This window comes from Chiloscyllium punctatum, chromosome 15, assembly GCF_047496795.1.
Source record: "Chiloscyllium punctatum isolate Juve2018m chromosome 15, sChiPun1.3, whole genome shotgun sequence".
NCBI lineage: Eukaryota > Metazoa > Chordata > Chondrichthyes > Orectolobiformes > Hemiscylliidae > Chiloscyllium > Chiloscyllium punctatum.
The window spans coordinates 79617583-79640938 of record NC_092753.1 but is presented as its reverse complement, the minus strand read 5'-3'; the positions used below and the strand labels follow the sequence as shown (position 1 = coordinate 79640938).

The 23356-nt window shown below is 40.0% G+C and overlaps 1 protein-coding gene across 2 annotated transcripts in view; it reads right to left on the bottom strand.

Moving 5' to 3' along the window:
* Positions 1 to 1619: 1619 nt before the first annotated feature.
* The window catches only part of atp5po (ATP synthase peripheral stalk subunit OSCP), a 48239-nt gene continuing 26502 nt past the window's right edge, over positions 1620 to 23356 (bottom strand). For both annotated transcript variants that reach the window (XM_072585571.1, XM_072585570.1), the window contains exons 2-7: positions 14349 to 14399; positions 12031 to 12141; positions 8832 to 8961; positions 7494 to 7606; positions 5352 to 5438; positions 1620 to 1868 (exon numbers count right to left, since the gene is read on the bottom strand). In XM_072585571.1, coding sequence (XP_072441672.1) covers positions 1755 to 1868; positions 5352 to 5438; positions 7494 to 7606; positions 8832 to 8961; positions 12031 to 12141; positions 14349 to 14351 — 558 coding nt within the window. In that variant the 5' untranslated portion in view covers positions 14352 to 14399 and the 3' untranslated portion in view covers positions 1620 to 1754. The remainder of the gene's footprint in view (positions 1869 to 5351; positions 5439 to 7493; positions 7607 to 8831; positions 8962 to 12030; positions 12142 to 14348; positions 14400 to 23356) is intronic.

The window sequence follows — 23356 nt, the reverse complement described above, 5'->3', positions numbered from 1 at the left end:
ACTTTATACACCCCAGTCAAACATCGGCACCTCCAAAATCATGAAAAATAGTAATGCGCTTTTCTTTTTCAATTCCCTCTTCTTCAATGTTGATTCTTATTGTCATTTAGTTGTTGTGGTTCTGTTTGCTGAGCTGGGAATTTGTGTTGCAGACGTTTCGTCCCCTGTCTAGGCGACATCCTCAATGCTTGGGAGCTTCCTGTGAAGCGCTTCGGTGATCTTTCCTCCGTCATTTGTAATGGTTTGAATCTGCCGCTTCCGGTTGTCAGTTCCAGCTGTCCGTTGCAGTGGCCGGTAGATTGGGTCCAGGTCGATGTGCTTATTGATTGAATCTGTGGATGAGTGCCATGCCTCTAGGAATTCCCTGGCTGTTCTCTGTTTGGCTTGACCTATAATAGTAGTGTTGTCCCAGTCGAATTCATGTTGCTTGTCATCTGCGTGTGTGGTTACTAAAGGAGAGCTGGTCGTGTTGTTTCATGGCTAGCTGGTGTTCACGGAACACCAACTAGCTACGAAACGACACGACCAGTAGCCACACACGCAGATGACAAGAAACATGAATTCGACTGGGACAGCACTACTATTATAGGACAAGCCAAACAGAGAACAGCCAGGGAATTCCTAGAGGCATGGCACTCATCCACAGATTCAAAATCAATAAGCACATTGACCTGGACCCAATATACCGGCCACTGCAACGGACAGCTGGAACTGACAACCAGAAGCGGCAGATTCAAGCCATTACAAATGACGGAGGAAAGATCACAGAAGCGCTTCACAGGAGGCTCCTAAGCACTGAGGATGTCACCTAGACAGGGGACGAAACATCTGCAACACAAATTCCCAGCTCGGCGAACAGAACCACAACAACGAGCACCCGAGCTACAAATCTTTTCACAAACTATTGTCATTTAGTTCTGGACTTGATGGCTGCCTTCTCATTCATTACTTTGGTTATTATTCTGCACCTGGCCTTGTCAATGAATGTGATGAGACTACAAAATAGCAGAAGATATTATGGCTGGTGACTCAAGAGCTTCAAGAAATTGCTAGATTTGCACTGCATATTTGAATTAAATTAGTCACAGGTATTAGTGTGGATATTTCAAGCCAATTCAAAAACCCTTTCACGACATGATTTATGGGCCTGATGTTAACCTCAACCTTGAAGAACCAGAAAAGAAGTAAATGAAACATCAGAGTACTAACTCGTACACAAAGCACATTGTCAAAAAGAAAAGAAAACACTCCTCCAGAAACATTTCCACTTTTATTCCAATTATTTTTCCCCCTCCTTATTTCTCTAAATCAAGCCATATCCTTCTGTCATTGACTGTTTCTTCTTGCATTCTTAAGATTAATTATTACCTGACCTAACTTTCCCCTGATGGTCCTGAAATCCTAAGTGGCAACATTGTGTCATTATTCATTTGATTTCCAGTACTTTATGGTGTTTAAATGTGACCTGAAGGACAAGGTTAAAAAAAAAGTGCCTGTGATATACATCATGCTCGTATTTTTTTGTGCCATTACACTCAGAACACAAAATCAAATAAATGTCATTACTTACTGTAAAATAAAAGTTCTCTACTATGCATATTAAACAGCTATAACAAGTATTTAAATGGAAGATTATTTTATTAAATCTTCTATACACTAATGAACGTAAATCTCAAGGACAGTGATCACTGTACATTTGGTTGAACAGATTTACAGTAAAATCCAAGGAAGTTACACAGGTTTGGATGATGCTATTATATAGCTTCATTTATTAGTCTGCTGAGCTTCTGAATCTTACTTTTTGTGGACATATCAACATACTTATCACCAATGCTGACGATCATTCCACCCAGGACTGAAGGATCAGTCTAGAATTAAAAGAAAGTGATTTTCTTATGAAGAAGAAATAAGCATGCAATCCTGTAGTTTCAAAGTCACATTGCATGATCATAGATAATATAAAATGCAAGTATATAACTTGGTTCTATTGATAACTCACCTCATTAAACAGCAAGCCATACAAATAAGAAAGATTTCAAGTCTTTGCCAAGTTTGTTGATTGCATCTGGGCAAGTAAACTGGCATTCTATTTGTTTAATATGGAGGTGAGGAAGGATGGGGAGGGGTGGGGGGAAAGCAGATTGATGTAAACTTGGAAGTCAGCAAAGCTTCTCATTGCTTTCTGGTAATTTCTACTGGAAGTATACTCATCTGAACAGCAAACGAGCAGCAGGCACATAAATGACAGAAGTCGCTGTTCTTATGGTTGAACAGCTAGTGATGCCCCAAGCCAGTACTTGTGATTCTCATGAAGCAGTAAGCACAATCACCAATAGTCCTAGTAACAAAATCAATTTTGATTTATTCATCCAATAAGTTGAAGTTTGAATCAAGCTAACATTATCATTATCCTCCCACAACCACTATAGATGGAAATGTACCTTAGCAGCGGATCAACCCTCAGGAAGGGCAAGGTAAAAATGGCCAAAGAAGAAGAAAAAAAATACAAATGCTGCTTGACCATTTCATCTTTCTGGAATTGCTCCCTTTTGATTTTTCAATTTTATTGTGCTACTTTTTCTCGTACCTCTTCTGAGAGGAAAGAAGTTTATTAAAGTATCACATCTGGGTTTAAGAGAAAGACTGAAAAATAAAGCAGTGTTTGCTGTGATCTGCTTATCCAGAAATGCACAATTCCAGACACTACACCATCACACAGAATCTACTAGTGACGTCATATGCTAACAGCGCACTTCTCATGCACATTAAAGCACATGTGCTTTTGAAAATGCACCTAACATGTAAACAAAAATATTCAATGTTGAAAAGTATCTGAATTGGCAGGAATGATATGATAGTAGGGGATGAAGGGCAAAGTAACCAGAAGATACTAGGATCCAATCAAAATTAGCTTTTACCCCAAATGGAATAATAATATGTTAGTACTTTTAGAACATAAAATTTAAGTTTATATGCATGCCCATTCACTACACTGTGTCAAGTCTTCTCATTAAACATTTGTGCTCATACATGTAATAGAACTTACTCAGGAAAACCTTTCACGTTGTAATTACTCTTTCCTATAATAATGCCAATATGGCATTAATGTTTTACTGCCACAAGATACCTAATAAACTTTTTTTTCTTTTAAGTAATCAATCTTATTTAGACATAAGCGTCAGTGAGGAGTGTGCTGCTTGCTAGCGCTGTTGAGGAGATTTTCCATCACATCACATCACTTCACTGACGACCAAGTGTAGACTGATGGATTGGTAATTTGCCAAAGTCAGATTTGTCCTTGCTTTGTATATACAGGACATACCTGGCCAATTTTCCACATTGTCGGGTAGACGCCAATGTTGTTGCTGTACTGGAAGAGCTCGACTAGGGGAGCAGCAAGCTCTAGAGCACAAGTCTACAGTACCATTGCCAGAACGATGTCAGGGCCTGTAGCCTTTGCAGCATCCAAAGCCTCCAACCATTTCCTGATATCATGCAGAATGAATTGAATGGCTGAAGATCGATAGCTGTCATGCTGGGGACCACTGGAGGAGATCAAGCCAGATCATCCACTTGGCATTTCTAGCTGAAGAATGCTGCAAATGCTTCAGCCTCATCCTTTGCACTGATGTGCTGGGCTCTTCAATCATTTGTGCAGCATTCTTCTCCAGTCCGTTGTTTAATTGCCCATCACCGTCACAACTGAATTTAGCAGGACTGCAGAGCTTAGATCTCTCGGTCACTTGCTGCTTATGCTCTTTAGCACACAAGCAGTCTTGTTTGGTAGATTCACCAGGTTGACATGTATTGTGGGTATACCCGGTGCTATTTCTGCACTCGTCATTGAATCAGCATTGATCCCCTGGCTTGATGGTAATGGTTGAGTGGGGAATGTGCCAGGCCATGAGACTAGAAATTGTATTGGAGTACGATTCTGTTACTGTTGACGGTCCACAGCACCTTATGGATGCATAGTCAAGTTGCTAGATCTGTTCGAAGTCTGTCCCATTTAGCACAGTGATAGTGCCACACAACAAGGAAGGTGTCACAATGTGAAAGATGGGACTTCATCTCTGCAAGGACTATGCATTTGTCATTTTTACTGATATTGTCATGGAGAGTTACACCAGCAGTTGACAGATTTGAAAGGATGGGGTCAACCTTTGTTTGTTTTCTCTCCACTTGCTGCTGAGACAGTCCAGCAGTTATGTCCTTTATCAGCTTCATCAGTAGTATTGCTGCCATACCACTTAGTGGTGGATGTTAAAGTCCCCCACCCAGAGCACATTTCCCTTTGTCATCCTTAGTACTTCATTTGATCAACATGAAGGAGTACTGATTCAATAACTGAGGGAAGACTGTATGTAGTAATCAGCAGGAGATTCCCTTGCCCATATTTAACCTAATACAATTAGACTTCATGAAGTCCACAGTCAAGGTTAAGGACTCCAAAGACAACATCCTCCTGATTATAACACTTAGCTAGTAGGACAGGAAGTATCCAGGGATGGTGGTATTGTGGTCTTGGACATAGTAAGGTATGCTTCTGAGAATTTGACTCTGTTACACTGCTGTTTGACAGGAGTGTGAGACAGTTCTTCCAATATTGGCACTACCCCTCAAATATTAGTAAGGAGAATTTTGCCAGGTCAATGCGAGGTAGACCATCTGGTTTCATTTCATTGAGGTGCCTTCACTGTAATGGATACAACGGAGTGGCTTACTAAGCTATTTCAGAGGGCAGTCGAGACATCAGCTGGTGTGGCTCTGGAATCACAGAGGCCAAACCAGGTGAGGATGGCAGATTTCCTTTCCTTCAATAGTGAACCAGATAGATTCTTCCAGCAATGGTTTCATAGACATCAGTAGATTCTTAGTTCCAAATTGAATTTATATTGGATTCAAATTTCACCAACTGCTATGGTGGGATTCTAACCAAGGTCTCCAAAATGTTTACTGAGTTTCTAGATCAATAGTCTAACAATAATACCACTGAACCATTGCCTCCTATTATGATCATGGCTGGTCATCCAATTCAATAGTCTATTCCCACTTTTTCCCCCATACCCTTTGATCCCTTTAACCCCAAGTTTTACATCCAATTCCTTCTTGAAATCCAAGTTGCTTACTTAGATTTCCTTTAAAATGTTTATATACTATTCTCTTCACCAATTTCTGAAGAAAGAGGTTTACCCTGAACTTCCTAATGAATTTATTAATGCTATCATATCATTTAGGATTCAAAACACTTCATAATCTCAACGTTGTCTATCAGGTCACCCCTTGGCTTTCTCCTTATTATTAAAACGAAACACAGCTAATTCTAGCCAATTATTTGCATTTCATCTTACCTTTGTCTCCAATTTCAGAGTTTCACTTTTTTTCAGAAAACCACTGAGAGCAGATTTTAGCTCCGAAAGATTTGTTTCATCCAGGGGCTGCCAAAAGAAGAAAATAAAAATATCAATTTAAATTCAAATCATGTGCCTAATGCAGGTGACTGCCATTTAACTGCATTCAGTGATCCATCTGCCCATGCCCAATTGCACCCAATGGGTTTACCATCTCTTCTATACCTTTCTGTCTGGACAAGAGTTGACTCTTGTTAGAACTTGGATTGTAATGGTGCACTGAATCACAGATCCTGAATTACAGCTGAAAAGTCCCAGTAGGTAACTGCATTAGCAACTTTAATCAGATTTCTGGAATTTTCAATGACTCAACTGTTCAGCAAAAGAAACAGTATAATAGCTATCACTTTATTGAATTAACACCATTGTGATTGCTATTTCCACTTTGACACAGAATGGTGTCAATTGGTTCAGTACTTTTGGTGTTATCAATATTCAAAACACCTGCTGGATGGGATTTAAAAGTATCACTGCAATTTTACAAATGCATGTACAGCGGCTTTGGCTGTAAATGCAGACTTTCAGAATTTTAAACATTCACTTATTAGGCTTGCAATTCCTTAAATGCTTCCGTTCTTTACATAGTTCAACTCACTTCACTATTAAGTTCAGTAATCTTTCTGCTTTCAACATAGCAAGTAGTTGGGCATATCTGTAGGTCCCAAGAGTGTGTTTCATTTCCTGCAAAATCTATTACTAATGTTGGAATCAGTGACTGTTTCTCCCCTCATTTAAATTTTCAGTGTGCTCACAGAGCTAGATTGAAAACTGCTACTCTAGATCTTGCTGATCCATACAGCACCCTAGTAAATTTGCTTTTTTCCCCTCTCAAGTTGCTCTACCCATGTCAAAGCTCAGCCATTTACTGTTAACAATTAATTTCCTCTTGTTGTCTACATCAATTACCTCGTCTGCTCATTGGACTAGTTACAAAAAGTGCATTTATCTTTGTCAATTTTTTTTTGTTCAAGCACTCCCGACTACAAGCAATTCATTGGTACATTATAGCTGAAGGTGTAAAGAACAAAGTGTAGTCATTAACCTGCAGCACTAAGTTTTCATGTCATTATTCTTAATTCTCCTTCCTCTTATCAAGACTTCTGGCCTCTTTCATATTTCATCTTAAAATTTTTCTCTATTGCTAAAGTCAGTTCCAAGTGTTAAGTTTTTATTCTTCATGCTGAATAATGTGTTTCCCCTTCAACTATTAAGTCTTCATCATTGGCACTCACTCACTAATTAGTATGATTGACAACTATGAAATTCTGTGTTACTGGTCAAAGGTTCTGAGGGTTCTTGTGTGGCTGATGAGCCAGTTCCTTGAACTGCACCATCAACCAGACCTTTGACAGGTGTTTTTGAGATGTGAAATTGATCCTTGGTCTTGAGACTGCTGGCATTCTTTTCTCAGGCTCTCTTTTCTTTCTATACCTCCCCTTGCTGACTGATATTCTTGAAGAATTGTGTCCCTTTATCCAAGAAGTTCCTCCAAGTCAGTTTCTTCTGAGCAAAGGTCTTCCAGATGTTGACGTGTGTTGCATTTTTTGAGGTAATACTTCAGGGATCTTTGAAGCACTTCCTTGGTCCTTCTCTTGTTTAAGGCTATTAAGTCTTTGAAAAGCACTGATCTTATAATGTTAGGATATAAGAGAATGTATCACCATTTGGTGATCTCTCTTTCACCTTCAACTTTTCTTTCCATTCTAAATATTTTCACCTTACACTATTTTATTTTTGCATAGGCTGAAGCTTTCTCAAAGCCGTGTAATATCTAATCATAAATTCCTAGCTTTCAACTGGCTTCATCTCCCCCTTTAGTTTCTTCAAGAAAACATCTATTTTACAATTTATCCCTCCACAGTGGTCAATATAGATGAGAAAAACTGCTCAGTGAATATGAAAGATTTTTAAAAATTTCTTCATGAATTGTGAATGTCTTTTGCTGCTCATCCAAAATTAGAATCAAAAAGTTGGTAGTGAGCTACTTTCTTGAACCATTGCAGTCCACCTGGTGTAGACACTTGCAATTATAACACACCATTTATAGCACATTACAATTTTACACAAAAGAACTCATTTCACCTGAGCAGTAGTCACTGAGCAGAGTACCTCCCCACGATGTGCGCTCATGATCTTGCTAAAAGCAGAAGCAACATCAGGAGTCTGGCGCAGCCGTCCATTCTCAGCTAACAGATCTGAAAAACAAATTTATATTATCATTACTTAATGCTTAGTCTACATTCCAGTTATTACTACTTTTTAACTAAAATGAACAAGGATAAAAGAAAGATATGCTTTTTAGTCTAGTCTAGAGGCAGTAACTCATTGGAACTTGGTTCCAAGCTCACTGGCTGAAAGAGGATTTCAATCTCATATGCTAGGAAAATTAACATCTTTTTTTGCAATACTCAGAGGAAACTCCCAGGATGTTGCCTGGGATGGAACATTTCAGCTACAAAGATAGGCATGAGTTACTTTCTTTGGAACAGAGAAGGTTGCGGAGGGACCTGGCTGAGGTGTATAAGGTTGAGGGGCATGGACAGAGTAGATAGAAAGCACTTAGTTGAAGGGCTAAAAGGCAGTAGTATTGAGTGGATTTGAAGAATGTTTTCATTCAGAATCTGGAATGCACTACCAGGCAGTGTAGTTGAAGTGAGTAAATTTACAACAGTCTAAAAGTACTTGGACAAACACTTGAAGTGTCACAACATTCAAGGTTATGTATGTACCTAGTGTGGAAAAGTGAGACCACTGTAGATGGTAGTACACTTTTTGGCAGTTGAGACTTGATTGGCCAGAGGGCCTCTTCTGTACTATATGATTTATCATTCTAAGAAAACCCATAAGGAGTATTGTATTTTCCAAGAGAAAATTGGATAAATATTTGAAGCAGAGGATGATGATAGATATAGGAAGGGGACATGACAATGCAATTAGTTTTTAGAGCCTGAATACAACAGCAAATCAGCCTCCTTTCATGCTAAAATAAAAAGTACTGTTTAGCCAAAAGACAAATGAGGTATCAGGATTTGTTAGGCATTTCCTTTGCATATACTAGCCAAGAATTGATAATATTCTACTTGGACTTTACGGTTTTCAGTTTGTCCCTTTAGTAGCAGCTGATATTGTAGGTTTTGAGATGGAGTAATAGTCTTCCGTTTACATGTAACTAGAGGAACCAGAAGTAAGTGTCCATTTTTTGCCTATAGGGTATTTGCCCACTAAATAATTTTGTCTTTATGAAGTAACAGTATTCATTTTGGATAGAATGCTGTTGTAAATTGTTTGACATTCAAATTCCTGAAAATTTGATCGGATTACTAAATTGTATAGTTTATTTAAATATTCGGTTTTGCAACGTATGATTAGTGAAAATACTGTCAACAGCAAAATTAGCGTGGAGGTAACACAATCACTTACTGATAAAGTTGAGCATGGTTGGAGACACTTTCTGTTTTGACAGGACATCATTCACAGTTTTTTGCTTGATATTGCGCTTAATGTGAGGATTGGTGACCACACCATAAAACTTGGGATCTTTCATTAATGACTGGAACATACAGAGGATATGGAACTGTTAACAAGTTAAATCATAGTAGCATAAGAGGTTAATCTTTGAAAACTTATGTCTCTTTAGTTGCAATATACGATATTACTACATCAAGTTATCAAGAACTTCAGTTTCTTTAAATGGCAGCACTAAGGTTTTAGGTAGATTTGGGTTAAAAGAGGAAGTATCTGCAAACACTTGAATAAATCCTACTACTGGCAAATATTCAAATACAGGGTGCTTATGTTAAATGATGACAAGGAAACAGTAGGTAAAAACAATGTACATTATAGCAAAGCCACTCTTAAGGCAGGCATATTTAATACAGATTGTTCTGTTATAGCATGCATTTCGTTAATACTATTGACAAATTGGGGATGGTGTTTCTACAGTGCAAACTTTTAAAACATGTGTTGGCTATAATATAATTACATTGCCAACACTAAGCACTATTTTTAAAGCATGATTTTTCTATTACGGTGTTGCGCAAGAATGCAACCATCGCATTATAGATAAACTGACTGTATTAAATGAAATGTTTGGCATCCATAATAAGATAGCAATTAGAGTCAAGCCATTTGGAGCCATGGTACACAGTCAGTCAATCTAAGGGCCAGGTCCCTCACACTTTAGCTGTCTGGGTGAAGAAATATGTACAAGGAAATAGAGCACCTTCACAAATGGACCAGCACAACAGAAGGAAACTCCTATTATGGCTTTCAAATTAGCAACTGCTCTAATTTCTGAATATTATACTTTTTTTTTTAAAAAGTGGACATTCTACACACAAATGTGTTTGCTATGTCACCAAGTTAATCTTTAATTCTGTCAAATGATCTAATATCTGGGACTTTCATTTGAAGGAAGCAACTATTTTAAAAGGTTTGCAGGAGTCACTTGACCTACAAAAATGGATAAGTTTCTCAGGTGGCTCACTTCTCGCCGACACCACTTCTAGATTGAGCCAACTTCACATAAATGCATAATAGCTCCTTCTTTGGTTCGACATTCAATTATTTTCAATTACACCTTCGTTGAAGTTCCCTGCGACGGTTTCAGTGTAAATAATGGTGTAAAAAATTGTTGCAGAGGCAGAACTGAGATCCCTAACCTCTTTTATAAAGCTGTAAAAAGCAAGATAAAGAAAAGCAGGGAACCCTGATCATGGTATTGATTATTTGTGAATAGATTATTGAGTTACCTCTGCTTCTGGCAGATAAAGCATAGATAGACGGTTTACCTTTGCTTTTCACTGCAATGAAATTGATGAGTTAAAGGCTTACACTGGAAAAAATGGGAGTGGTTTGACTTTATGGGTGCAGGCGCGCACAGCAGATGGATCACAGTACCATATTGCATCAATCCTAGACACTTCGTTTCTAAAAACATCTGACTGAATTTACAATGGATATGTCTAGGCAGCCCCTTGAAGAATTTCATTTTTGCCAATATGGTTGGACTATTTAGGGGAAAAAAACCAAGGACAGTAAGCAACGTTTATTCTGCAACAATAGTTAGAGACAAAGAAAACTTACCAATTCTTTAATACAAAAGGGTGCTCAAGAAGCATCTTGATACCCTTGACTTGAAATTCTTTGTTAATCTAGACTGTCCCCACTATGTGTCAATAATCAGCTGTCCCTTGAACAAAAGTCCTCTTTGTGAAAAGCTGTGATTATAAACTTGCCTGTTTTTACAGAGAGGAATAACATCAAGCAAGGCTGTGGAATGGAGCTCTCTCTCAAAATGCTTTTCAAGCTTTGACTCCTTTTCTGATACATGTTTTATATATCACAAATATTGATGATTTTTAAAGAACTTCAGGTGTCATTGCACTTACTCTAGAAATAATGGATTTCAGTTTAACAGAAACTGTTTCCAGAAAGCAAGTAACTTCTGTCAGTTGTTTCATTTCTTGTGGCTTCAAGATACATATGAATGGAATTATTAAATAGTAAAGCAAAGGACTCCATTTGGCAGGTTGTTAGATCAACAATCCAATTTGTCCCACTTTCCTTGTATTCAAGGACTCCATTACACCTTCCAGAAATTATTTAATTCCCTTCGAAGAATACTACTGAATTTATACCCAAGCTAGCTCTGCATTCTAAATCCTAATCATAGAATCACAGAATCCCTTCAGTGTGGAAACAGGCTGTTTGGCCCAACAAGTCCACACTGACCCTCTGAAGAGTATCCCACTCAAACTGATACCCTATTACTCTACATTTACTCCTGACTAACGCACCTAGCCTACACATCCCTGAACGCTATGGGCAATTTAGCATCGCCAATTCACTAACCTGCACATCTTTGGACTGTGGGACAAAACCAGAGCACCACGCAGACATGGGGAGAATGTTTTTCTTAGTGTTTTACTTAGAATTTGGACACTCAAGCTGGGGATGTACTAATATTTATAGATTTGTAATAACGTCCTTGTCTTTGTACTATGTTTTGTTAACTTGCCCCCTCATTTTCAAAGGTTTATGCACAAAACCACAGGTCTCTGTTCTTGTATCCATTTAAAAAGTATGATTTGGCCTGCACCGTCTCACTTTGCTACACTGAATTACATCACCTGTCCTACTACTTTGCCACACTATTCACCGGTCTCAAAGTAAGCTTAAAAAAACATTTGCCATTGCTTTTAAAATCAGAGTTTTCAACTTACATTACTGACTTTTACTGAATCATTTGAAAAAAGGCCAATCTTCCAAGATATTTTATTGTTCCTTTGCTTTATATCTTTAAGCAGCATTATCAGCCAAATGCTTAGAAAAGTGTCTAGCCCAAGGCTTTTGTCAATGCCCTTTCAGGCAGATGTTACTTGATGGAGGCACCTGAGGCGATTTATTAATGTGAATTTTCTTTATCATGGAAAAACATGCTACTTCTTCTCAATGTTGCTACCTTCTCAAGCAGCAGAGATCATGAATTCTTACCACTCTGACTATTTTATTTTACATTATAGTTACTATTAAAACTCAACCTAATGTGGGAAGCTCTACAATTTTAAATGTTTCTTTCTTTCATTTATATAAGGGGGATAAAGAATTGCTCACTCACAACAATCTTGTTTAGTTCCTGTTCCACTTGGTCCAGTTTCTTCTGCTTGCTGGCAGCAGAGTACAAAGCTGTGGCATATCTTCCTTCGACTCCATAAACTTGAATAGGCGGCTAGGAGTAAATACACACCATGTCTCAGTGCAGCAAATAATGTATGAAAATTAAATATACACAATATACAATGAACTTGTCTAGTGAGACTTTTGATATAGAATCTGGACGCTGTAATAACTTAATTCATGCTAAAAAATTTGATCCAGTACAAACTATCCCAGGTAATAGTTGTAATTCATCATCTGGATCTTGCGTAGAGTAGCAATCACTGAATTGCCGCTCTTGCCTACCTTTCTGCCTGTCTCATGGCTGCTCCATGTTTTTGGCCAGGTTGCTTAAGCTTGGAATGTTCAAAAATGTGGAAAGCAGCACCCATCCAATAATGCAATCAAATTGCTGTAGCATCAGACAAACACAAGTCATGATGATTTTTACAGCAGCAGCTGGCAGTAGGCAAATTTAAATTTCTAGTGTGACTGTTGGTGAATAGGTCAGTGTGAGTGATTGGTGGGTCAGCTGAGTAGTTATTCGGGGGTAGAATTTTTCTATATTACATTTGTAGGGTAATTATCCAGGTAAGAAGAGTGAGGTGCTGGAAAATCACAACTAGTCAGGCAGCATCCGAGGAGCAGGAAAGTTGCGTTTTGAGCATAAGCTCTTCATTAGGAATTATGCTTGAAATGTCGACTCTCCTGTTCCTAGGATGCTGCCTGACCGGCTGTGCTTTTCCAGCACCACACTCTTCAACTCTGATATCCAGCATCTGCAGTCCTCACTTTCTCCTAATTATCCAGTTAAGGAAACTCTCAGCCCTAGTAAGGAGAATTGCCAACTGAAATCTCAAATTTCCCAGACAATTCCCACACACATCAGTGCATCAGGACTTCTGTGGGATTCCAACACACATCTTGACTTAGATAGTGGGAACTGAATGCAGATGAAATAGGTGCAAAGGCAAGTGCTGAAGATAATGCAGAGTCTGCAGAGGGATGTAGACAAGTTAATATGTGAGTATGAACAAATTTGACAAATGGAGTAAGTGAGGCTATACACTTTAGCAAGAAGAATAGAAGAGCAAAATATTACTTAAATGGAAAACAACTGCAGAAAACTGCAGCACAGATGGATTCGGGTGTCTGTATGCGCAAATCACTAAAAGCTATCATAAAAAGGTCCTACAGGTTATAGAGAAGGCAAATAGAATATTGGCCTTAATTTCAAAGGAAACAGAGTGTAAAAATAAGGAGATCTTGCTGAAACTGTGCAAGACACGAGATAGACTGACCCTACCTGTGAACAGTTTTGATTGCCTTATTTAAGGAAATGTACATTGGAACTGGAGGCAGTCCAAAGAAGTTTCATTGGGTTAAACTTGGGTATGGAGGTATTGATAAATAAAAACATTCAACCAAAGGAGCACTAGTAACTTTGAGTCTTCAAAAAAAAAACAATGCTTTCCATATTTGCACCAACAGAAAGACCAAATATTTCAAATTGGCCTATGAATTACTATACATCTGTTATTTGGGTACATAAACAAAGAAATTTATCTCGAGAAATATCCATCAAATTTGACAATATTTGTGCACAAACAGTTAATATTTCAGGTCAATGATCTTCCATCAAAACTGGGACATGTAATAGGTATTAAGTGACTTGGAACTTAGAATCTTGACTTAGGATTTCTACAGTGCAAAAACAGGCCATTCGGTCCAATAAATCCACATCAACCCTTCGAAAGGCATCCTACCCAGACCCATCCTCTACCCTATCCCTGCATTTCCCAAGACCAAAGAACCTAACCTACACATCTTTGAACCATGGGAGGAAACCAGAACATCTGGCAGAAACCTATGAAGACACGGGGAGAACGTGCAAACTCTACACACAGTCAGCTGAAGGTGGAATCTAATCTGGATCCCCAGAACAGTGAGACAGTAGTGCTAACCACTGTGCCACATACTGCCAACAATGGAATTGGGACAGGGTGTAATATGCAAAAAAGAACAAAAGGGAAAGACTATAATGGAGTTGAAAGCAGGATTGATTAAATAACAGAAGGGTTCAAACATTAAAACTATACCTATTCAGAAATGCTACTAATTCAGCTGAGTGTTTCCAGCATTTTTAATATTATTACTGTATTATGAGAAAGTCTTCGATTAGGAAGTCAAGAAAATTATCCCACAAAACTGCATTCGCAACTGGTATTATCAAAGTTAAAAGATAAATTATAAAACTTTAAAATGAAGCTAATTACATACCATGACTAGTTTGCTCACTGGCTTGACCAAAGTCGTGCTGAAGTAACGGACCTAAAGTTACCAAGGAAATATATCAGTGTTAATTCACATTAAGAGACATAGATCAAAAGGTTAGAATACAATGCAAGCCATTGAAGGAGCTGATTTGGATAAATCACTCGGCACAAGTTCTTTTGGGGAGGGGGTTGAGACAACAGAAATACTTAATATATAAAATATATTCTACATTCAGTCTTGCAGAAATAACAAAATATTTTACCGATACAGATGAGTCAGTCGCTTTCAAAGCCAACGCAATAGTTCCAGGTAGCAAAATTCAATGAGAACTCAAAAATCAGGATTGGGAGTAGTAAATCATTAGTCCCCTTGAACCTGCACCAGGCCTTAATGATATCATAGCTCAACAGATTTTAACCTCAAGTCTGCATTTCCGCTAACCCCCGATAACCATTCACCCCTAACTTAACTAGGGATCTACCTACCTCTGCCTGAAAAAGTATTTAATAACCCTGTTTCCACTATATTTTCAACATGAGAGTTCCAAAGACTCTCAAGCCTCAAATCTTTCTTGCCTGATCTCTGTTTTAAATAGATGATCTCTGGTTTTTAAACAGTGACTCCAAAATCTAGATTCCCTCATTCTCTTCACATCTAACCTGCCAAGGTACCCCAGGATTTTATATGTTTCAATCAAGTTACTTCTTACCTTTTCTAAGCTCCGACAGATGGAAGCCTAGTTTGTCCAATTTTTCCTCATAAGACAACCCACTCATTCCAAGTTTTAATTGAGTAGACCTACTCCGAACTGCCTTCAAAGCATTTATATCCTTCCTTAAATAGGGTGACCAATACTGTGCACAGTATTCCAGCATTCCAGATGTGGTCTGACAAGTGCCCTGTATAACTGAACCTTAACCTTGCTACTTTTCTATTCAATTCTCCTTGTGGTAAATGATAACAGATATTAGTTTTCCTCCTAACATGCTATCCCTGTATACTAACCTTTTGCGATTAATCATAAGGACATTCAGATCTCTCTGCAATCACTAACCATTTAGATAACATACTTTAAAAATAATTCTTACCATAATGGGCATTTTTACACTTGCCCATAATACTCTATTTCCCATTTTCTTGCCCACTCACTTAACCTATATTTATCTTTGTGACATTTTCTCTCTCAACTTAGTTTTCTATCTACCTTCGTGCTGTCAACAAATTCGGTAACCATACACTGTAAACCACTTTTTTTGGGGGAGGTGGTGGTGTTGGGGTTCCTTAGATTACAGTAAAGGATGTCATGTCTCAGTATCCTGCTAGAAGGTGGCATCATCAGAATAGATGCAATTGAAATGGAGAAGCTGGGAGAATGGAACAGAATCCTGGTGTGACGAAGTGTGGTTACAGTAACTGTGGGAGGTGGTGGGTTTGTGATAGTTTGAGTGTACAGTCTGACCTCACAAATGGAATGAGTGAAATCAAAGAAGGGAAGAGAACAATCAAATAATGATCAGATAAAGTTGAAAGATTAGAAATTGGAAGCAAAATTGATACATTTGTCTAATTCCTGACAAAAGCAGGAAGACATTAACATATTGGAAAAAGATCTGTTGGTGGGGGCTCATGTAGGACTGAAACAAATCAAAAGTATCACTATGGGTACCTGATGGATCCCAGCAACACCGGTCTCTTCGAGGGGAATGTGGAACCTTCTTTCTTCCAATTCTGCTTGGGTCCCTAGCAACACTTTCGCAAAAACATTGATAATGTCTTTTGTGTTGCTTTCTGTTCTTGATTGGAAAAATTCACGTTTTCCATCCTTCTCACCTTCAACCAGTGCACGGAGGATAGATTGCCCTCCAATATCATTACAAACCACAGACTCCCTCAGTAACCTTGACTACAATTCCTCACACATTCCTGCAAGAATTCCATTCCATTAATTTTCTCCAGCTCTGTCACATCTGTTCTGATTATGCCAACCTGCACTGGGGTGCCTCAGACATGTCCAATCCAACTCCTGCATCTCTGCATTCACCATCTTGTCCCTCCTTCCCAGAATGATAGGATTTCCTTGTCCTCATTTTACAACACACTGGTCTTCACATTCAAAGGATCATCCTCCACCATTTCTGCAACCAGAAGATGCTACCACAAAATACACCTTCTCCTCCCTTCCACTGTCAACATTCTGCAGAGACCATTGCCTTTGTTGACACCCTAGTCCACTCCTCTATCACTCCTTACACTTCTTCATACCCCCATGACACGTTCCAGAAGTTGTAATGCTTGCTCTTTCACCTCCACCCTGCTCACTTTCTAAGAATCATATCAGAAGCATGTTGTGAAACTTGAAAGGGTTCAGAAAAGAATTACATGGATGTTGCTAGGGTTGGAGGATTTGAGCTACAGGGAGAGGCTGAATAGGCTGGGGTTGTTATCCCTGGGGCATCGGAGGCTGAGAAGTGACCTAACAGAGGTTTATAAAATCATGAGGAGCGTGGATAGGATAAATAATTAAGGTCTTTTTCCCTGGGGTGAGGGAGTCCAGAACTAAGGGCACAGGTTTAGGGCAAGAGGGGAAAGATTTAAAAGGGACCTAAAAGGCAACTTTTTCCTCGCAGAGGGTGGTGAGTGTATGGAACGTGCTGCCAGAGGAAGTGGTGGAGACTGGTATAATTACAACATGTAAAAGGCATCTGGATGTGTATAGAAAGGGTTTAGAGGGATATGGGCCAAGTGGGACTAGATTAGGTTGGGATATCTGGTCGGCATGGATGAATTGGATTGAAGGGTCTGTTTCCATGCAGTACATCTCTTTATACATCTAGGACTCAAGAGTGAATTCTGCATCTTCAGAACCGGACAGCATGATATCTGTCCTCCATTTTACTTACATAAAAAGTAGGAGTTAGAGGAGTCTGTTTGGCTCTGAGCCTGTTTCAACATTCAATATGGTCATGGCTGATCATCCAACTCAGTATCCTGATCCCATTCTCTCTCCATATACTTTGATCCCTTCAGTCCTAAGAACTATGTCTAACTCCTTTTTTGAAAACACACAATGTTTCAACCTCAACCGCTTTCTGTGGCAGAGAATTTCACACGTTCACCAAGCTCTGCATGAAGAAATTTCTCTTCATGTTAGTCCTAAATAGCCTATCCTATACTGTTAAACTGCGACCCCCCGGTTCTGTAATTCCCTCTAATCCTGTTAGAATTTTGTAGGTTTCTATGAGACCCTTCTAAACTCCATTGAATATACTCCAAACCAATTCAATCTCCCTTCAAACATCAGTCATGGCAACCCAGGAATCAGACTGGTTAACCTTCATTGCACTCTCTGCATAGCCAGAATATTTTTTTCCTCAGATAAAGAGAACAAGCAAGCGTAGTGAATTCATCCCTTTGAGCCTGCTCCACCATTTGATATGATCATGGCTAAACTCATTTTGGCCTCAATGTCACTTTCCTGCCTGATCCTCATAACCCTTCAACCAATTTCTAATTAAAGTCTGTCTATCGCCTTCTTAAATTTAATCAATATGCCAGCATCCACTGCATTTAGGGGGAGTGAACTCCACAGATTCATGACCCTTTGAGGGAAGGGTTAATTTCTCCTCATCTGCATTTAAAATCTGCTCCTTTATTCTAAAACCAAGACCTCTTGTTCTAAGCAATCAAAATTTCACACAAAACTCCTGGTATGGTCTCAGCAAGGCCCTATATACTTTCAGCAAGACATCCCTGCTCTTCTACTTGAACCTTCTCACTATGAAGACGAACACACAATTTGCCTTCCTCATCACATCCTACATTTACAAGCTTACTTGCAGCAACTGATACACAAGGACACACAAATAGTGCAAAGATCTGAGGTTCACTTACAGATCCCTGGGGAATATCACTTGGCTTATTAACAACTGACTAGAAAAAAAGGTTTTCTATAGGTCTCCAAAATCTCAATCAACCAATTACTGACATGGCACAAGGTCACCCATAATTCTGTAAGCTCTCATGTTTATCAATAATGTTTTGTGCAAAATCTTATTAATGCCCACTGGAAATCCAAACAAATATTACACACACTCCGCAGTACACCATCTTAAAATAAATCAATTAAAGTATGACTACACAAAAGAAAAGTCCAATCAGCTACACTTGTCCGAATGCTCAGTTACTGTATCTGACAGTAGGTTCAGTAATGTTTCCACAGTTGATGAGGATTATTCCTGCTTCTACCACATCTTCTGGCAGCTCATTCCATATATGCACCACCGTGTGTGAAAAGGTTGCCCTGACTAGGAGAAGGTGAGGACTGTAGATGCCGGAGATCAGAGTCAAAAAGTGTGGTATGGAAAAGCACAGATCAGGCAGCATCTAAGGAGCAGGAGAATCAAAGTTTCGGGCATAAGCCTTTCATCAGGAATAGAGCTTATGCCCGAAATGTTGATTCTTCTGCCTCTCGGATGCTGCATGATCTGCTGTTCTCTTGCCGCGCCACACTTTGACTCCGAAAAGGTTGCCCCTCGGGTCTCTTACATCTTTCCCTTCTCACCTTAAACCTCTAATTTTGAACTCCCCTAATATGGATAAAACACCTTGGATATTCACCTTGTCTATGCCCCCTTTTTTGGTTTGATTTATTGTACCAAAGTACAGTGAAATGTTTTTGTAAGTACAGGCAGATCATAACATTTAAACAGAGCAAGGCATACAATGTTACGACTGAACAGAAAGTACACAAAAACAAGATCAACATTTGAAATTAGAGAGGTCCATTCAGCAATCTAATAACAGCATGGAAGAAGCTGTTCTTGAACCTGCTGATGCATGGATTTAAGCTTCTGTATCTTCTGCCTTGACAGAAGAGGTTGGAAGAGAGTTTTACGGGTGTGGGAGAGGTGTTTGATATTGCTGGAAACCTTTCTGTGGCATGAGAAGTGTAGATGGAGTCCAAGGATGGGAGGTTGGCTGTTGTGATGGTCTGGGCTGTGTACATAAGGTTCTGTAGTTCCTTACAGTACAGGAAAGAACACGCACCATACCAAGCAGACAGACAGAATGTTTTCTATGATTCATCTGTAAAAGTTGGTGAAGGTCTTCATGGACATGCCAAATTTCTTAAGCCCCCTGATGAAGAGGAGACCTTGTTGTGCCTTCTTGATCATCGCATCCAAGTGGAAGGTCCAGGACCGTCATCATGGCCAAGTTAGGCTAAAGGATTTGTTTCCATACTGTAAGACTGAGGACTTTTCCCTTGTATCATGCTTTTCAATCCAAAAGGCACAATTCCTGAATTGTATGGAGTCCTATATTTGAAGGCTTTTGGTGCTTTTCAGGCACCCTTTGGAAAAGTGCTAGTGGATGAAGTGTCGTGTTGAGACTGAGACTTGAGACTTTGCAGGTCAGGAGAATAAGGAGTGTTATAGTACTGTGTAATTCATAAAGAGATAAAAATATCTTACCCTACCTAAAATTGTGCAAGCCAAAAAAAAAAATCTGTCTCTTCATTGAGTCAGTCAACTGTAGTCAGGATATAACCATGATAATTAGTATTAGTTTTGTTGAACTAGACAAATTAGAAAAGGAAAACGAAAAGGAAAACAATCAGGATACAGTCATTCTGAGGAACGTCACTTGATCTGAAATATTAACTCTTCAGATGCTGTCAGATCTGCTGAGTTTTTCAAGCATTTTCCGTTTTTGTTTCTGATTTTCAGCATCCACAGTTCTTTCGGTTTCTTATTCAGGATATACTAGCTTTGATTGCACATAAACAATCTGCTTCCCTTGTGCTAGCATGTATCCAGTCCCTGTATGTGACAATCTCCAACAAAAATTGACCTTTAAGTATATTTTGCAATAAATCTCATGAAATAGAGTCATAGAGATGTACAGCATGGAAACAGACCCTTCGGTCCAACCCGTCCATGCCGACCAGATATCCCAACCAATCTAGTCCCACCTGCCAGCACCCGGCCCATATCCCTCCAAACCCTTTCTATTCATATACCCATCCAAATGCCTCTTAAATGTTGCAATTGTATCAGCCTCCACCACATCCTCTGGCAGCTCATTCCATACACGTACCACCCTCTGAGTGAAAATGTTGCCCCATAGGTCTCTTATATCTTTCCCCGCTCACCCTAAACCTATGCCCTCTAGTTCTGGACTCCCCGACCCCAGGGAAAAGACTTTGTCTATTTATCCTATCCATGCCCCTCATAATTTTGTAAACCTCTATAAGGTCACCCCTCAGCCTCCGACGCTCCAGGGAAAACAGCCCCAGCCTATTTAGCCTCTCCCTGGAGCTCAGATCCTCCAACCCTGGCAACATCCTTGTAAATCTTTTACGAAAAATTTCAGGTTTCACAACATCTTTCCGAAAGGAAGGAGACCAGAATTGCACGCAATATTCCAACAGTGGCCTAACCAATGTCCTGTACAGCCGCAACATGACCTCCCAACTCCTGTACTCAATACTCTGACTAATAAAGGAAAGCATACCAAACGCCTTCTTCACTATCTTATCTACCTGCGACTCCACTTTCAAGGAGCTATGAACCTGCACTCCAAGGTCTCTTTGTTCAGCAACACTCCATAGGAGCTTACCATTAAGTGTATAAGTCCTGCTAAGATTTGCTTTTCCAAAATGCAGCACCTCGCATTTTTTTGAATTAAACTCGATCTGCCACTTCTCAGCCCATTGACCCATCTGGTCCAGATCCTGTTGTAATCCAAGGTAACCCTCTTCGCTGTCCACTACACCTCCAATTCTGGCGTCGTCTGCAAACTTACTAACTGTACCTCTTATGCTCGCATCCAAATCATTTATGTAAAAGACAAAAAGTATAGGGTCCAGCACCGATCCTTGTGGCACTCCACTGGTCACAGGCCTCCAGTCTGAACAACAACCCTCCACCAACACCCACTGTCATCTACCTTTGAGCCAGTTCTGTATCCAAATGGCTAGTTCTCTCTGTATTCCATGAGATCTAACCTTGCTAATCAGTCTCCCATAGGGAACCTTGTCGAACGCCTTACTGAAGTCCATATAGATCAATGATAGCTCTTCTATCCACGTACAGATCAGAATATGGATTAAATCAGAGAAACCTTGTTCTGATGGAGCCCAATCAATATTGATAGTTTACCAGCAAATAACTTGGTGGCATCATCACCACAGGAAGCTGATAGATGATCATTGCATAGAATAACATTAGATTTTATAATCCTGAGGTACATGATTGTAAGTAATCTAATCTTAAAAAAAACACAATGTGGAAACAGGCCCTTCGGCCCAACAAGTCCACACCGACCCGCCGAAGCGTAACCCACCCAGACCCATTCCCCTACATTTACCCCTTCACCTAACACTACGGGTAATTTAGCATGGCCAATTCACCTAACCTGCACCTTTTTTGGATTGTGGGAGGAAACTGGAGCACCCGGAGGAAACTCATGCAGACACAGGGAGAATGTGCAAACTCCACACAGAGAGTTGCCTGAGGCGGGAATTGAACCCGGGTCTCTGACGCTGTGAGGCAGCAGCGCTAACCACTGTGCCACCCATAAGCTCAGCTGGAACAACCGTTTTGAGTAGCATCCGATTCTAAAATCAGAGAGTCCCTATAGTGTGGAAGCAGGCCATTTGGCCCTCTAGGTCCACACCAACCTTCTGGACGTCCAACCCAGATCCTCCCCAAAATAACCGTGTATTTCCCACAGCTGGTCCTCTTAAGCCTGCACATCCCTGGACACAATCAACAATTTAGCATAGCCAATCCACCTAACCTGCACGTCTTTGGGCTTGTGGGAGGAGACCCGGTGAAACTGGGTATCTTGATGTATGGACAGCCCGTTCTTTAAGCCTTTTTTTCCACTATGCCAAGTAAACTCAGCTGCATAATGTTACATGGAGTGAACAGATTTGGATGAGTACTTGCATCTCTGATGATGGGGAGCCTTGTGAGGGATTACCTCCTCATTGCATTTATCAGTATCTTGCAATTGTGTCATTTCCATGGTGGAAGATGGGGATTTTAATGATACCATTTGGTAGATAGCTGGCTGCTCCAGGACTTTTCTTGATTTGATGCAGTAGGGCCAGTTTTTAAAAAAAAAATCAATAGGCTGTAGTTTTATCTGCGCGAAAGTGGGTAATGCAAATGCTGGAGATTAGAGTCAAGATTAGAGTGGTGCTGGAAAACCACAGCAGGTCAGGCAGCATCAGAGGAGCAGGAAGATCGATGTTTTGGCAATAGTCCTTCATCAGGTAGTTTTACCTGGTTGTGTTCATAACTTGTTACTTTTAGTATTTCCATGCAAGCAAATGTGCACTTCAGTTTGGTACACGGCCCAGTTCCAATGTAGATCTTGTGCTGTTCTGTCAGTTTGGTTTCAAATATGCAGTGAACTCAAACCAGTCTTCTGATTTCTTGGAATAATGGATGGGATAAGCCACAAATTGAAAGATTCTGAATCATCCATTCTGTTGAAGCTGACAAAGTTGGGAATGTGTTGCTGGGAAAGCACAGCAGGTCAGGCAGCATTCAAGGAGCAGGAGAATTGATGTTTTGGGCATAAGCCATTCATCAGGAATGAGGCTTGTGGGCCGGGGCTGAGAGATAAATGGGGGGAGCGGAGGAGGTCTGGAGGGCAGTGCCAAGTTGGAGGCTTGGGACTGGGATAACGTGGGGGCAGGGGAAATGAGGAAGTTGTTGAGATCTACATTTATCCCATGTGATTGCAGGGTTCAAAGGCAGAATATGAGGCCTTCTTCCTCCAGGCATGGTAACAGTTTGGCAGTGGTGGCGGTGGCCCAGGACCTGCATGTCCTTGACGGAGAGGGAGAGTGAGTTGAAGTGTTCAGCCACGGGGCAATGGGGTTGTGGGTGTGCTTGTCCAAGATGTTCTCCAAAATGATCCGCAAAATTAAAAAAAAGGCGTCCTGTCTCCCCGACGTAGAGGAGACCACACCGGGTGCAACAGATATAGTAGATGAC